Below are 14897 nucleotides of genomic sequence, written 5' to 3' on the forward strand. Positions count from 1 at the left end.
CGACAGTGCTTTCATAAAATCTGTGAACACACACATACCCGGATGAAATGTCAACATTGCAGAGCCACATGTCTCTCCCTGTTTTTAATCATGGGATGTGCCAATCTGTGTTTGTGAATGGGTTTAGCAGCCTTTTTGAAATGCATGGGCCTTAGAACACAGAGACATTAAATGAAACACACTACAAAGCGTCAAGTTTATACACTGTCCTTATGATGTGCTCATACCTAAAATGTTGGACTACTACAACACCTGCACTAAGCAACATGACTTTGGTGAAGGGTGACTGGTCCGTTCATCCATCTAGAATTCCTGTGTCATGGAGTAATTATTATATAATGCTTTTAACTTTATTTATTTTACTTTCTATGTGTGAGAACATCCAGATATGAAAACCAAAGGTGTTCCACAGGGATTCATCCTGGGTCCACCCATATATATTTATTGGTGATGATGATGATGATTCACCAATTTCCTATTGGCCATTCAAAGAGTTTGAAGGTTTATAAAATGAATTGGACAACATATAACTGTATTGACATTAAAGCGAAAAGTGATTCTCAGTATTTGAAATGATATGTTTGGTTGACCCTCCTTGCATGTGAGATGTAATAATTACTGGCATATTTTATCTTAAGAGGTCATTATGAGAAAAATCATCATCCTACAGCCCATATTTACCTCACTGAAACTATGATTCACATTTAACTTGCTGCAATAATAAACGGATGTTTGAGGAACCAGAGGTGACAAAGTGAGGATTCTGAGTGATTTCTCTGGAGCTGTTTTTGAAAGACATCCAAAAATGAAAGCATTCAATCCCCACTCATGATGTGGAACGATAACCTCACACCTCAAACTTTTTGAATGTTTCCTTGTTTATTATTAGGTTTTATTGTGTGTGTTCCCTGGATCAAGTGTCATTTTTGGTACAAGTGTGAACAGGGCATTGCTGTGGTGAAAGAAAACTGGCTTACTGGCAGATATAAACTAGTTCACAAGGTAGGAAGGCAGGTAGGTGCAGGCGCAGGTAAGCAAAAAGTTGCAGGAAGGAACACGGTGAAATCCCATGAGAACAAAACTAAACTCAAGAGCTGACAAAGAGCTGGTGACAATGGCTATGTTTAAATAGTGATTTGAGTGATTATGAGACTTGGAACAGGTGTGTGGGAGAACTAGGCCCAGGTGATTGTAAATGAAAAACAGGTGAGCAGATGGACATGGGGACAGGAAGGAAGTGCAGGGACATCTGGTGGGCAGATGAAAGATGGCAGGACTCAGGGAAATGAAGGGCCTGGAAGAAATGAGCAGGGCCTTTAGACAAAGTCTGAGGGTAGCTAGGAAACAGACAGAGAGAGAGAAGCAGACAGTGACAGAGCCAGGCTAACCTGTATAAATAAAAGGTTACAATGTGTAATGTGAATGCGTGCAAATGTAGACTGGGAGTATGGCTGGACATGTGACATGTGGGAGCAAATGAGAGGAAAACGAGAAGAGAAACTGTCTGAGGGAGTTTAGAGAAGGGAAGCATAACAGTGAATGAGTGAAAAGTGAAGGAGGAAGGAAATAAACAAATACGCATGAAAGAAAGAATGACAGAACAAAAGAAAGAAAGAAAGAAAGAAAGAAAGAAAGAAAGAAAGAAAGAAAGAAAGAAAGAAAGAAAGAAAGAAAGAAAGAAAGAAGAGAAGAGAAGAGAAGAGAAGAGAAGTATAACAGTAACGATGTAATAGGGAAATTGTTGCTCCATCATCAGCCTTGTGTTGAGATACTTTCTGCATGTGGGCCTTGGGCACTTCTGGCCACACACTACAACAGGGGAGGGGTTCCCCTTAACGCAGAGGCCAAATGAGGACGAGAGACTGTGTGTGTGTGTGTGTGTGTGTGTGTGTGTGCGCGCACATGTCGAGTACATATATGTGAGCAATTCAAATCCTGTTTTTATGGGAAGCCGTTAAAAAGCCCAGTTATCCTCAAAATGGCCCAAGCTGTGACCTAATGCCACATCTAGTGAGCCACGATAGACAGAGGGATCAGCTACTGAGTGAAGCCTGCAGTTAAGACAGACTGATGCCTTTCAAATGAAAACCATATGAAGACTCTAATTGTACGGACCTCATCCAGATTACACAGAAACTGTGAAAGAAAACGACTCACGGCAATTAGGTGCAGTTGGAGAAACTGTCGTTAGGCCAGTGGCACTAATGAAAGCAGCATGAATTCAGTAGTTTATGGAAAGTTGATGTACTTTTCTGCGGATGAGAACGACACAATCCGGCATGTTTAAGTGGAGACAATAACACTGCCTGCTCTGGGATTGCACATCAGTGTGCAGAGATTTGTCAGTCATCACACACCTACTGTATGAACACAGAGAAACCATTGAGAAATGTAAGCATATACACACACTCTAAGAACCAAATCTCCCTAAGCCTGTAATTTCCTGGCCGCACGTGCTGAAACACAGACTGGCCTTGAGAAATACATCTTGACTGAGTTATTCCTATCTGCGCTACTCCTCTAACACTTCATCACAAGTCTGGTCTCTGCCAGTGGTGATGACAATGATCCGCTGATGTGTCTCGCAGTGTTGTGTGACTTTTTCATGCACATATGAATATGCGAAAATAGATACTTCACGTTTCCAAGATTCCGACCTCCCATCTATCCCAGTTACAGGAGAAGAAATTAGCCTCATAGTACTGCAGGAGAATGTTTTGGAAAAGTGGTATTTCCCAATAGACTGTTTTAAAGCTGTGCGCTGCTCCGGAGGTATGTGGAAAATGGTTCGTCCCAGGTGGTTGGCTGTGAATGTGCCCTACAGAAGGAAATTTCCTTTACTGAGATTTTTTTTGGTGGTTTGTGCACAGTGTGTTCCAGCATAAATCATAAGCTAATTTATCTCTGATGGATGCTTTGGGAGCAAGGGATGGCTACACTCCGGCATTTACTGGGTTGGAAACTGTGAAATGTTTACCCATTTGGAAATGGCAACAGCAGATGTAAAATGAAATATGAAGACCATAAAGAGTGATGAAACCATGTAAGAGCAACTTTATAAGCCGTGAAAGCGCAGTATACAGGCAGAGGGTGAATTTAAAAGGAAGGAAAGGGCAAACTTGACAGGAATGAAAAGAAGAGAAAGAAAGAGGCTTCAAGAAGAAAACAGGAAGTTCACTCACTAACTCATGACACTTCAACTCTACTATAAAGCTTCACACACACACACACACACACACACACACACACACACACACACACACACAGAGAGAGAGAGAAAGAAAGTTGAACAGGCAGATGAAGAAGCAATAGATGACTTTGTTGTAACCAACATTTTATAAGGTCTGTAAATGTTGCCAGTTCTTTCCAAAATGAGAATCAAAACTTTGTGGTAATACAACACACATGCTTCCCTAACAACAATATTGAGAACTGATGCTGCCCTTGTTTACCATCACCAAATTCAAATGGAAATTTTACAAAAAGGTAAATAAATAAATAAGTATAAATCCAGTAAATAGTCTTGGCGCACTTCTCTTTAATGATGACATTTGGCTTTGTTTTGTTGGTGCTGTTCCTTTCGCAGGGTGGATGTGGTACAAATCTGAATGCTTTTCTTTCCACTCTGAAATCTCACACATGTACTCTATGGCGCCTGCGGCCTCTTTATTCTTTTTTTAAAATTTATTTTAAGCGTCTTTTTTCAGCATCAACCTGAATTTCTTCAGAATTAATATTGTATCATTTTATTTTTCAAGACAAGGCGCTGACTGCAGATCACACATCAGTATAATAATTTCTAACCACTGTATGAACTCATGGCTCCATGTCTTTACTTTCCAATAACCAATATTCCAATAACCTGGAACATATTAAGCACATTATTTAATGTCGCAAAGATGAACAACCACAACTAAATGGGAATCACAGATGGAGTCTCTCATGAGCCATACCACTTCTCACAGAAAATTCTGCCATACTGTAATGAAGCCAAGAGTTGTTAGTGCACTATTCAGGGTTGTTCTAACATTAAGTGTATTTATTCAGCCTGCAATCTGCAGCCCTGTCCAGCCCTCCAGGTTACATTCATGTGGTCGGTAGAACTACAGACCAACAGTCATGACGTTTCTTATTATAGGACCGCCGACGTGCCTCCTTCACATTCTGCAAAAGCCACGTTCTCCTGTGCCAAACCAAACTGGTACAAGGACCACACAGATCTGAATGTGTGTGTGTAGGGGAGGTAAGATAGGTAATAGTGTCCAGTCAGGCAGGTGGATGTCGCAGAACTGAATTTGTGCAATTTCTTAATCTAAGTATCGTCCCTGCAAAATAAACATTAAAATAAATAAAATAAAAACTGTCTGTGCTCATGGTGAGGAGGTTGTTAACAATTATACACATGCCGATGGGCACCACTGAAATGATTCCAGCAGCACCTAAAGATAATGTCAATGTTCACGTCTGCAGCCAAAGAGAGTGACAGCTGTTACAGTTTACTCATGTGCAACCGGCTGCAGGTGAGAGCAGAGGCTGCAAGTGGCCCGTAGAAATTGTTGATTTCTCTACAATTAATAATATAATAATAATTTTATTCATAAAGCACCTATCAAAACAATGTTACAAAGTGCTTTACAAGGCAATAAAATAAATAACAAGGTAAGATAAGAACATAAAGATCGTAGCAACCAGATAAAACAGAACAAAGCAAAAATAATCGAAGTACAATGTAATGATGGCAAAACGAAAAGACGAAAAGAAAATAGAGGATAAAATGATTACATCATAGAAGGCCATTCGATAAAAGTGTGTTTTTTTTTTTTGTTTGTTTTTTTTGGGGGGGGGGGGGGTTCATGCCTTTATTAGATAGTACAGTTAAGAGAGACAGCAAATGGGGAGGCAGAGAGAGGGGGAATGACAAGTAGGAAAGGGCCACCCGATTCGGGATTCGAACCGGGGCCGCCTGCAGCAAGGACTTCAGCCACTTAGCGCCCCATAAAAGTGCATTTTTAGCAAAGTCTTAAAAGTAGACACTGATTTAGCAAGTCTGAGCTCCTCGGGTAGACTGCAGGTGTAAAGCAGAAACTCCTGACTTCAGTAGGAACATAAATCAGTGAAATGGATCCCTTCGATTGAGTAATAACACAAGTTATTAAACTACAAACACTGCACCTACGAGACGTATATCCCTCCATACCGACCTGTCCCAAAATCAACACTCTCTTGTTCATCCTCAGGCAAGGATGAGGAGGATGCTTACGAGATGGTCAGTTTTAGAAATGAGAGGTTTTCTGTTGACTGAACAAATAACTACAAGGACCAAAATCACAGTGCAATTGTAGTCATGAAATGAACCATCAAGGAGAAAGTATTTAAACTGTGCTAAAAGAAACAACATTTCTTGTGCATTTTAGTAGCATGCAATTACCATTTAATTTATCTGTCATGATTCATGCTAAATTAAGTGCAGTGTAGCAGGTCTTTATTCTGTTTATATATAAACTGTAAATTCACCATGGTATGCAATCTTATGTCTTCAAGATATCTAACTGTTTCACCACACTGCAGCCAAGAGGAAAGGCACAGGCAGAAAACTGTAAGAAAGCAGTGAGTTGTACAGTATACCAGCAAAGTATGTGACAGCTATTATATAGCTATTATAGAAGTGTGCATTAATGCAATGAACCAGTTATAGTAACTGATTTAAATCTGATTCACATAAACAGAGAGAGAGAGAGGGGGGGGTAGTAGCACCGCCCAGCCGGATCTTTCACTGTAGCTCATGGAAAAAGGAAAGTACCAGAGCAAATCCATAAACGACAGTGAGGAAGGAGAGAGCAATGGAGCTTTACTGCATAACACCAGTGACTCAAAGATGGGACAGCCCTCCCTGCAGTCATGGTACCAGATTAAAAGACACTGGACAGCACATGAGCCACCACCATGTCTTCCTATTGTAAAGTGATTATACTTCAGTCAGCGCATCAGCAGCACGTCTCAAAAAGGGACATTTACTATTTCCTTAGTGTTCAGGACAAGAGACAGAGCAGACAACAGGTGACAGAGATCCAATGGCAGCTCGACAGCGCCATCTGCAGGCACAAGAAGCTAACACCAACTACCTGTAGGATAGAAGTAGTAGTACAGTGTATAAGACAACTGTTTTCTTAAAGATAGGACAAAACTATGTATCTATACTGTCAATATATTTAGCCTTAAAGTTATTTGGTTTGTTAATGATTTCATTAGTTCTATTCATACATACATACAGGCAGTGACACAGAGGATGGACACAAGACACCACAGCAGCCAGCCGACCTGCCCAGGAGCGCCGCGCGCCCGCACAACTTCACACACACACACACACACGCGCGCGCGCGCGCGCACAAGAGAGAGAGAGAAGAGAGCTCGGTCCCGCATGCGCAGTGGCAGCTGGCTGTGTGTGTTCAGGAGGTTGGGAGAAGATGATGCGGCTGAGCATGCACGGACCGGATGCATAACTGGCCTACCTTAGTCATAAATTCCCTTTTGCCTTGTCTAGTTTCTTGCCAAATTGCTGTTTAATGTCGAACTACAGCCGGAGCGACGTGGAAAGTGATTAACGGGAAAGGAAGAAGAGGAAAAGAGGGCGCAGTTGAAGAAGCAGAGGAGCGGAGCAGCAGAGAGGAGCAGGCATCAGATTGCACCGGATGTCATTACACGCGCTTAAACATCGAGGACGTGAGTAGCTGCGCCTTTTCACTGTTTGTTTGTTTTATTTGTTAATGTCCCGATGGGGGGGGGGGGACACTTTAAACCATGTTAGTTATAGTTTGGTAGTTAATCTTATTCTGATCATCATCCGCTCCCACAGTTCAGCCTGCCACCTGTTAGGTCCCGGCATGAAGCCGTGTTTCACTTCAGTCAAACCCCGCATATAAAACTAAATGTCAATGAGTTGTGTGGCCGGAGAACAGCTGGAACACGTTTAAAATAAACTGTGCAACATGTCAGATTTTTTTATTGTTATTTAATAAATGCAAAAAAAAAGAAAAGAAAAAAAAACACACAAAATATGCTGTTAATTTTACAATGTTATGGTTTTGCTTTGACATTTTCTTTATGAACAAGGTTTTTTGTAGCGTGCCATAGCACATGCAGGCAGATAACCATCAAACAGGCTTGTGGGTCGTTGGGCATTTGTACTTACAGGCCTACATCTAAGCTCGTTGATCAATTGAATTTAAGCCTCTTGAGCGGTCCGAGCGAAACCTGCTGACACATGCGCCCCAGTCTTTTTGTGTGCGCTCAACCCGGTTAACCCTCTCTAGCTGATCTCCCTCTGCAGCTGAACTCTGTCTCTGTTAATATATGAAGTCCTGCAAAGCAAAGAAAAAATGTCCACACCCATATGCAATATTGCCCTCGGATTCTTTGCTGTCAGTGGGCACTGGTGGACAGTAGTTACTGTATGATTAGCAATTAAATATTTAAAGGGCAGCTGATCTGACGCATCGGATTAATTATAGATTAATATTGAGACACCTGCTCTCAGGTGGATAAGACAGTGTAGTTATGTAATGATGCTTAATTAGAATCAATGAGCTGCTTAATGCTCTCTCTTAATGTACTATCAACAATTACTAATTTATAGTCACTTTTTCCATATTTGTCCTGATAATTAATAAATTAAAGGAAATTAACAAATTAAAAAGCAAAGTATTATTAAATCTATGTATCCCTGTAAAAGATAGAAGAGTGTCAGGAAAAGAGGATAAGAAATTGCCCTGTATCCTCCATCCTGTTTTCTACAATTGGCCTCTGTCAAACTGTTGAGGCTGGACAGCAATCATGAGAATCAATGAAAAGTGCATTATCATCTAGTGGAGGAGGTTAATGTTACCATACTGCTCCAAATGAGGCAGAGGCCTAATGTTCTCCTTTAGGACGTTTTCAGCTGTGCTGAAAAGAACGTAGTTGAAAAGCTTTGCTTGTGCATTTATTATGAGCCGAGTATGACACAGCATCATGCAAATCCCAAACCAAACGTCTCTAACTGGCTGCTCTATTCTCTGAGAGGAGGAAGTCACTAACATGGTGCTGATCGGTGTTATCATGGTGCTAAGTCCAGACAATATTAGGTTGAGAAGTACGGGCACATTTGCAAGCTTGTTGTGGTTGAGATGTTTTTCAGGAGTTTACAAGCAGAGGTGGACAGAGTGATGCATACCGAGGACACAAAATGAGTCAAGAATGTAGCTCCTCATGCTATTTGTTACACTGATAGGATACGTATGGCATGTAATTTAATTTGGGTGGTCCTGACTGACTTTGACTCTCCTGCCTCCCTCCCTGTCTCTCTCCGTCTCCTCTCTCTGTCCCTGCTGCAGTATAATCGAGACCAAAGGCAGAGCCATGGAGGTGGTAACACATTTTGTGAATGACACTGTAGAATTTTACAAATGGAGCCTTACTATAGCAGGTAAGACCTTTATATTTACTTGTTTTTAAAACTGTGCCACTTCAGATGCATGATCGTTACAAACATATCTATCCGTCTGCACTGTTCGAATCACGCCCTTAGTTTTCATTCGTGTATATCCACATTGTGGATTCTGATAAGATTTTAGTCACCACATTATTTGGAGAGAAATTGTACATTACATTCTACACAAGTCTGACAGGTCAAGATGAACCAGGAAGCAGACACTGGTAGTTATTATTGTCATTATTAGTATTAACCTCAATGTCTAATTTTACAATTCTGTTCCTTTTCACCTCTAAATAAAGTGTTAGTTTGTAGATACATGGTCAAATTGGACACGGAAAACTGCAAAGTTACTGTGCACTGTGGATGTGGTGGTGCTTTTTGTACACTTACTCTATCTTTGGACCAATTCTAATAAGTAATGTGTTATTGTTACGAATATAAATAATGTCAGCAGAACAAGGGGTAAAGCTTTGGATTCAAATTGTGACATTATCTGCCATTATCTGATTTACACTGTGACAGTTTGTTTTCTATAGCTGTGTGTATGTCAAGTTAATTGTAGAGAGTAAGCTTACTGTGCACATCAGAGGTGTCAGGACTGATTTACACTGATGGTGACAGTTTGTTTTCTATAGCTGTCACACAGCTATAGAAAACAAACTGTCACCATGCATGTCACCAAGCAAGTCCTGACACGTCTGATGTGCACAGTAAGCTTACTCTCTACAATTAACTTGACATACACACAGCTATAGAAAACAAACTGTTACCATCAGTTGTTGTTGTTCTGTGGCTTCAACTCTATTTCTCCTGTTTTTTCCTTCAGACAAGAGGGTGGAGAAGTGGCCGATGATGGCATCTCCCCTCCCCACACTGGCCATCAGCTGCCTGTACCTGCTCTTCCTGTGGGCGGGGCCCAGATACATGCAGGACCGCCAGCCCTTCACAATGAGGAGGACCCTAATAGTCTATAACTTCAGCATGGTGGTCCTCAACTTCTACATCGCCAAAGAGGTCGGTGCCACAGTGGACTGAGCCTGTGGAGTTTACATGTATTAACATTTAGATAAATAGATATATGTAATGTCTTATAACCCTAACCTTAACCCTTAGACAGAGCAGCTACTTAACAAGTGTCAGTTAGTGTCTGACCTAATAGGCTTTAAAGTCTCCAGAAAAGTAGATTTCACCTAAATAACACACACTTGCCAATATAGAGAAGCATCTTTAACTTTAGCCTTTCTGCCACAGTGTACTGACATACCCACAAGTCAGAAGGTCTTCAATATAAATCTGTTTTCTTTTGTATCATGTCATTAATCATGCAGATGTGGCATGTTTTATATACATATATGAAATGACACTATACAGATGATTACACTGGTGGAGGCACCACATTGCACAAACCAAACCATTCACTGTTGTGTGCCAACTGCTTAACACACAGAAAGCAACAACGTCCTCATGGTTTTGGTCATTCTGATTTAATATAGCAGTGGTTGAACCAATTGTTCTTTCATTGTGGAAGCTGTAGCAGAAGATGGAGTCTAATGATCATGTTTTGAATCTGGAGGGTTTTTTATTAAAAACAGGAAAATAGCTGGCAAAACTACGTATGACTTTTTTAGTCTGAGTTGTATGCATCTTTTAGTGTTTTTACCCTTCTTGTTTTAAAAAAGGACACATCAACGGGGATTTGTGTTCACTGCAGCAGTTAATAGCTTTTTCATGTACTGTAGGGGGTTAGAGAAATATCTGCTCTTTTCCTCTCAGCCTTGTTCTGACATTATGTTTTCTCATTAGCTCCTAATAGCCACTAAATCAGCCGGGTACAGCTACCTCTGTCAGCCTGTCAGCTACTCGAATGATGTCAATGAAGTCAGGGTAAGTCGCCCACACACACACACACACACACATCACCAGACAAGGCTGTGCACATGCCACTCAACTGCTCAAATGTGAATAAACATATAGGATTCATATTACAAAGTGTTTTAACTTTGACTTATAACTTATTGAAGCAACAGGGTTTCCAGGTCTGATGCTGTGATGTCACTGTGCACATTAAGAAGACGACTATTTCTGCTCCTCAGTGTATTTACATCTGTCAAGAGCTAAAAGAGGCAAGAAAGGGATGAAGGATTTCGAAGTAAAAGTTTATATCACTAGTGATTTCAGGACAAGGAGGGTGTGGCCCTGCATTCAGAGAGGCGGGAGTAATTGGTCTCGCCACCCTTAAGCTCCACCCCCATCTCAGGCCTTGCTCTTTCATGATGGCATCATTAAGCGATAACAGCTGCCACCGTGCCATGGCTTAGAGATCAAGCTTGTGTACTATGTGCATGTGTGTAGCAGGAGGGAGGAGTACAACTAAGTTAATCAGGAGAACACAGAGACAGTTTGAGACAGGATTCTTTAAGTGGAAAGATCTACAACATGTCTGTTTTCCAGATTTCCTCACGTGTTTGAATTAAAATAAATTGCTGCCTTATCCTATTTCATATATCTTTGCCGTTAGTGTTTCTGTACAATTCAAGTATGGCAGGCAGCAGATTTGCCTCCCTGGTTGTTGCTTTACTCAACTTTCCGCCCTCTGTTCTTTCTGTTTCAGTATCATATTCTTTTCCGTTGGGCCTGGTTTACAGCTCTAAACCTTAAAATAGCTCTCTGCCATGCAGTAATTGTTAGCAGTACTTCACTTTACAGGGCCGGAGTCAGGGACTGAAGAGAGATGAATAGGACCTTTAACTGACTTAACTGCAAGAGTGTCCACAGAAATGTTTGCAAATTGCATCCAGAGACTTGAGCTGTCATCTGTTTAAGATGCTATCAACAGTGGTGTTATTGTCTAAGATCCACCCTCAGTACAGAGCAGTTCTTCATGTTGCTCTGTTTCATATCTCTAGATAGCATCTGCTCTTTGGTGGTACTACATCTCCAAAGGAGTGGAATTCTTGGATACAGTCTTTTTCATCCTGAGGAAGAAGTTCAACCAGGTCAGCTTCCTCCACGTCTACCATCACTGCACCATGTTTATCCTCTGGTGGATCGGTATCAAGTGGGTCCCTGGTGGACAAGGTGAGTTAAAAGATTGTCATTTTTTGATATACAACTGATAGATTTATCAGATTGATCTTGTGTTTGTTCTAAAATCTTCCCGCTTCTGTCTTGAAGTAGTTTTCAGTTGCATGCAAACAGTGTCTGAACAGCATGACCGCCATCACATCTGATACAAATTTAACATTTTTCCGCAGCATTTTTTGGTGCAACCATCAACTCTTCCATCCACGTCCTCATGTACGGTTACTATGGCCTGGCAGCACTGGGACCTCAGATGCAAAAGTACCTCTGGTGGAAGAAATACCTCACCATTATTCAGATGGTGCGTATTATTTTATGGCTGTCTCTCTTCAATCTGTGGGTGTTGTACACTCATGCAATGTGGATTTGTTTGCAGATGTTAAAGATTTGGTGAAATATTAATATTGAATTAAGCAATTAAAACAATTAGAAGCATGCGAAGAAGACAAATGAGTCATATTGATGTCATGGTGTTAAGTATTAAGGGCTTTTGTTTCATTTGGCAGAGAAACAGTTATGATATGTAACAGTTCTTACTTTGTCACTGATCTATGTCTACTCAGTGGTTGTTCCAAACATTTTATGAACAAACATGAGGAAAGTCTTTACAAAAACAACATGGGGGACAAATTAAAGGAAAGATCAACATATCTTTGTAAGGTGTTGGAGCAGCACCAGTTCTTCGAGTCTCTGAACTCTACTAGAGGGATGAAGATCATTCTTCACAAAGATATTGTCTCATTCGGTGTTTTGATGGTGATGATGGTGGAGAGAACTTCCTGTTTCGTCATAGGATGAAGTTGATCACTCAGAACAACTTTAGTTTGCAGTGACTCTCCTCTCTAAGGGCATAAGTGGATCCAGACCATGAACCAGATCCCCTGACTGTAGGGTCCAACATTCAGACCTGTGTTGTCCTCTTGGTGGACGCCTCACATACTCTCAGCTTCCTAATGAAGGACGCCTCATGGGATCATGTGACTTTTCTCCACATCTCCGTGGAGCAGTGCGCTTGGTTTTCGTACCACTGAAGTCTCTGATGTTGGTTCATGGTCCTAATGAAGAGCTTCTGCTCTGCAGCCAGACTATAATATCCCTCTGTCTCTATGTGCTGACAAGCTGCTGTTGCTGACTCAGCCTGGTCACGTCCTGCATTGAGATTCTCAGCCACCTGAAGAAGAGTTGCTCTTCTGTTTTCTTTACAATAACACTAATCCCTGCTAACATCATGGGCATTGACTGAGCTGTGGACCACAATGGCCAACCCTATGTACTGGTGTCACTTCAGTCTATTGAAACATAAGCAAGTTGTGGATCATTGTGACTGAAGCTATTTCCCTTCATCCTCCAACAATGAGGTCTTAGATCTTCTCCTGTTGCCACCTGGATGAAGAATCTTTATCAACTTGGCCTGATCAGTATTTTATACTTGATCACTACAGAGCTACAGAGACTAAACAGGTTTATCCTTTCATTTGTCACCCATCTGCGGGAAGGAAGTTGCTGTAATTAACACATGGTCACTAATGTTTTGTTGTTGGTTTATTCTACAGGTCTACAGTGTCTCAGGCTGATGTCATTTTGCTAACTCTTCTGTGTCTACGTTTTATGTGTTCAGATCCAGTTCCACGTGACCATCGGCCACGCCGGCCACTCCCTCTACACTGGCTGTCCATTCCCCTGCTGGATGCAGTGGGCTCTGATTGGCTACGCCGTCACCTTCATCATCCTCTTCGCTAACTTCTACTACCACGCTTACCGAGGCAAACCGTCCTCCTCGCACAAAGGAGGCAAGCCCGTGGCAAACGGCACCTCCGTGGTCACTAACGGTCATAGCAAAGTGGAGGAAGTGGAGGATAACGGAAAAAGGCAAAAGAAAGGAAGAGCAAAAAGGGAGTAAAGAAGGAAGTGGGGCTTGCTTGGTGATAAACAGAACAGTTGTTTTAAGGGCCAGAGGAGGAGGGAAGGTAGGGAAGGAATAAGCAGAGAGTTCAAACCAGACGACTATGCCCTGCAAATTATGGGATGTGTGACCAACTTGAGAGGGTGAATGGGTAGCAGTGTGTATTTGTGGGTGTGTCTGTATTGAGTTCTGGTTTTTTGAGAAGAAGAGGGGGTGTTGGTTTTCTCCATATCAATTTTTTTAAATCAAGAAAATGCTGACCACTATAGGCTCTGTGCTCTTCTGTCCACCTGTGTTTTGGACCATAATAGGACCAAAATATTAAAGGACCTGCTCAGCATCCACTATCTTACCAACCAAAATTCACCTCCAACTTTTGTACTCTGGATACCTGTATTGTTTTAACTGGAAGCTTAAATAGTCTTTAATATGCTGATTTATTTTCTAGCGCTCTAAAAGAGTTTTAATGGTTTTAACTATTACCAACAAAGGAACATGCAGAGGTTTATACCAAAGGTTTTTTTTTTCTTGGGTTCAGGGGAAATCTTTGTTTACGAATAGTTAGAGTTACGGGAAAAAATAGCAAATAAAAAAAAAAAAATCACATTATAAATCTCTCACATCTGCCATCTGCTGGATTCAATAACTTCTACCAATCCAACACGTCACGGACTTTACATTTCATTGCTGTCTCAACTGATATAACTGTGCTGCATTTACGTAATGACATCGCTATTTTCTTTGTGTTCATTGTGAATAAAAAAAACACGGTTTAATGGGGAGGGGGTGTAGTTTCTTTTAGAATTTATGCAAATGTGTGGGTGTCTTTGTTATAATACATATTTTTTTGTGGGTCCTCATGATTAATTTCTTTTTGCTGTGTGATGTAGCGGAGGTGCAAGAATAAGAAGTTGAAGTTCAGCTCAGTATTATCTCACTGCCACGTAGGACTGAAGGGAAACTCATCCTGATCCTTTTTTTAAAAACAAAAAACAAAATGGTAATTTCATTGTCTCTAAATGAATGGAATCAGCTTCTGGCTGCACATAACTGAAATAAAGACCAGCACCCCATAAACTATGTTTCTGTGTCTTTGTGCTAGTTAGGTGTGAGCATGTGAGCGTAAACTACAAACTTCCAAATCACAGTAAATCAGCTACTTGACTGACAGAAACAATGTATTTTAAACAATTAACCTGAACTCAAACCAAGTTATTAACATGTTCTCTTTATTCTTTCCTTCTTCATGTTTCTTCCATGCTGGGATCTTCAGGATGTATAGTTATTATAGGTGTATGTGAGAGAGAGAGGAAGAGGGGGGTAAGGCTGCGTCTTTGCCCTCTCCAGACAGATCTGCCCTAATCTTTGGGGGTAAATTGGCTTTAGCTCCAAAAGAGCTTATTTCCACGTCACTCCATGAGTTACCCAGGAAAGCAGGTCACT

The 14897-nt window shown here is 41.1% G+C and overlaps 1 protein-coding gene across 1 annotated transcript; it reads left to right on the forward strand.

Annotated features, from left to right (window-relative positions):
• Nucleotides 1-6440: 6440 nt before the first annotated feature.
• LOC146962004 (very long chain fatty acid elongase 4-like) lies at nt 6441-14535 on the forward strand. Its single transcript, XM_085770236.1, has 7 exons — nt 6441-6720; nt 8370-8461; nt 9297-9484; nt 10274-10354; nt 11377-11548; nt 11725-11852; nt 13170-14535. Exons 2-7 carry the CDS (start codon nt 8395-8397, stop codon nt 13449-13451), a joined length of 918 nt encoding a protein of 305 aa, XP_085626362.1. The 5' UTR covers nt 6441-6720; nt 8370-8394; the 3' UTR covers nt 13452-14535.
• Nucleotides 14536-14897: the final 362 nt, after the last annotated feature.

This window comes from Trachurus japonicus, chromosome 24, assembly GCF_045865225.1.
Source record: "Trachurus japonicus isolate A0001 chromosome 24, Traja_1.0".
NCBI classification, from domain to species: domain Eukaryota; kingdom Metazoa; phylum Chordata; class Actinopteri; order Carangiformes; family Carangidae; genus Trachurus; species Trachurus japonicus.

Bases quoted from the DNA above. Each gene is read 5' to 3' on its own strand.
- LOC146962004 (XM_085770236.1), top strand. From the start codon at position 8,395: ATGGAGGTGGTAACACATTTTGTGAATGACACTGTAGAATTTTACAAA. The intron at 8,462-9,296 runs GTAAGACCTTTA...TTTTTCCTTCAG, and splicing joins ATGGAGCCTTACTATAGCAG to ACAAGAGGGTGGAGAAGTGG. The intron at 10,355-11,376 runs GTAAGTCGCCCA...TCATATCTCTAG, and splicing joins ATGATGTCAATGAAGTCAGG to ATAGCATCTGCTCTTTGGTG.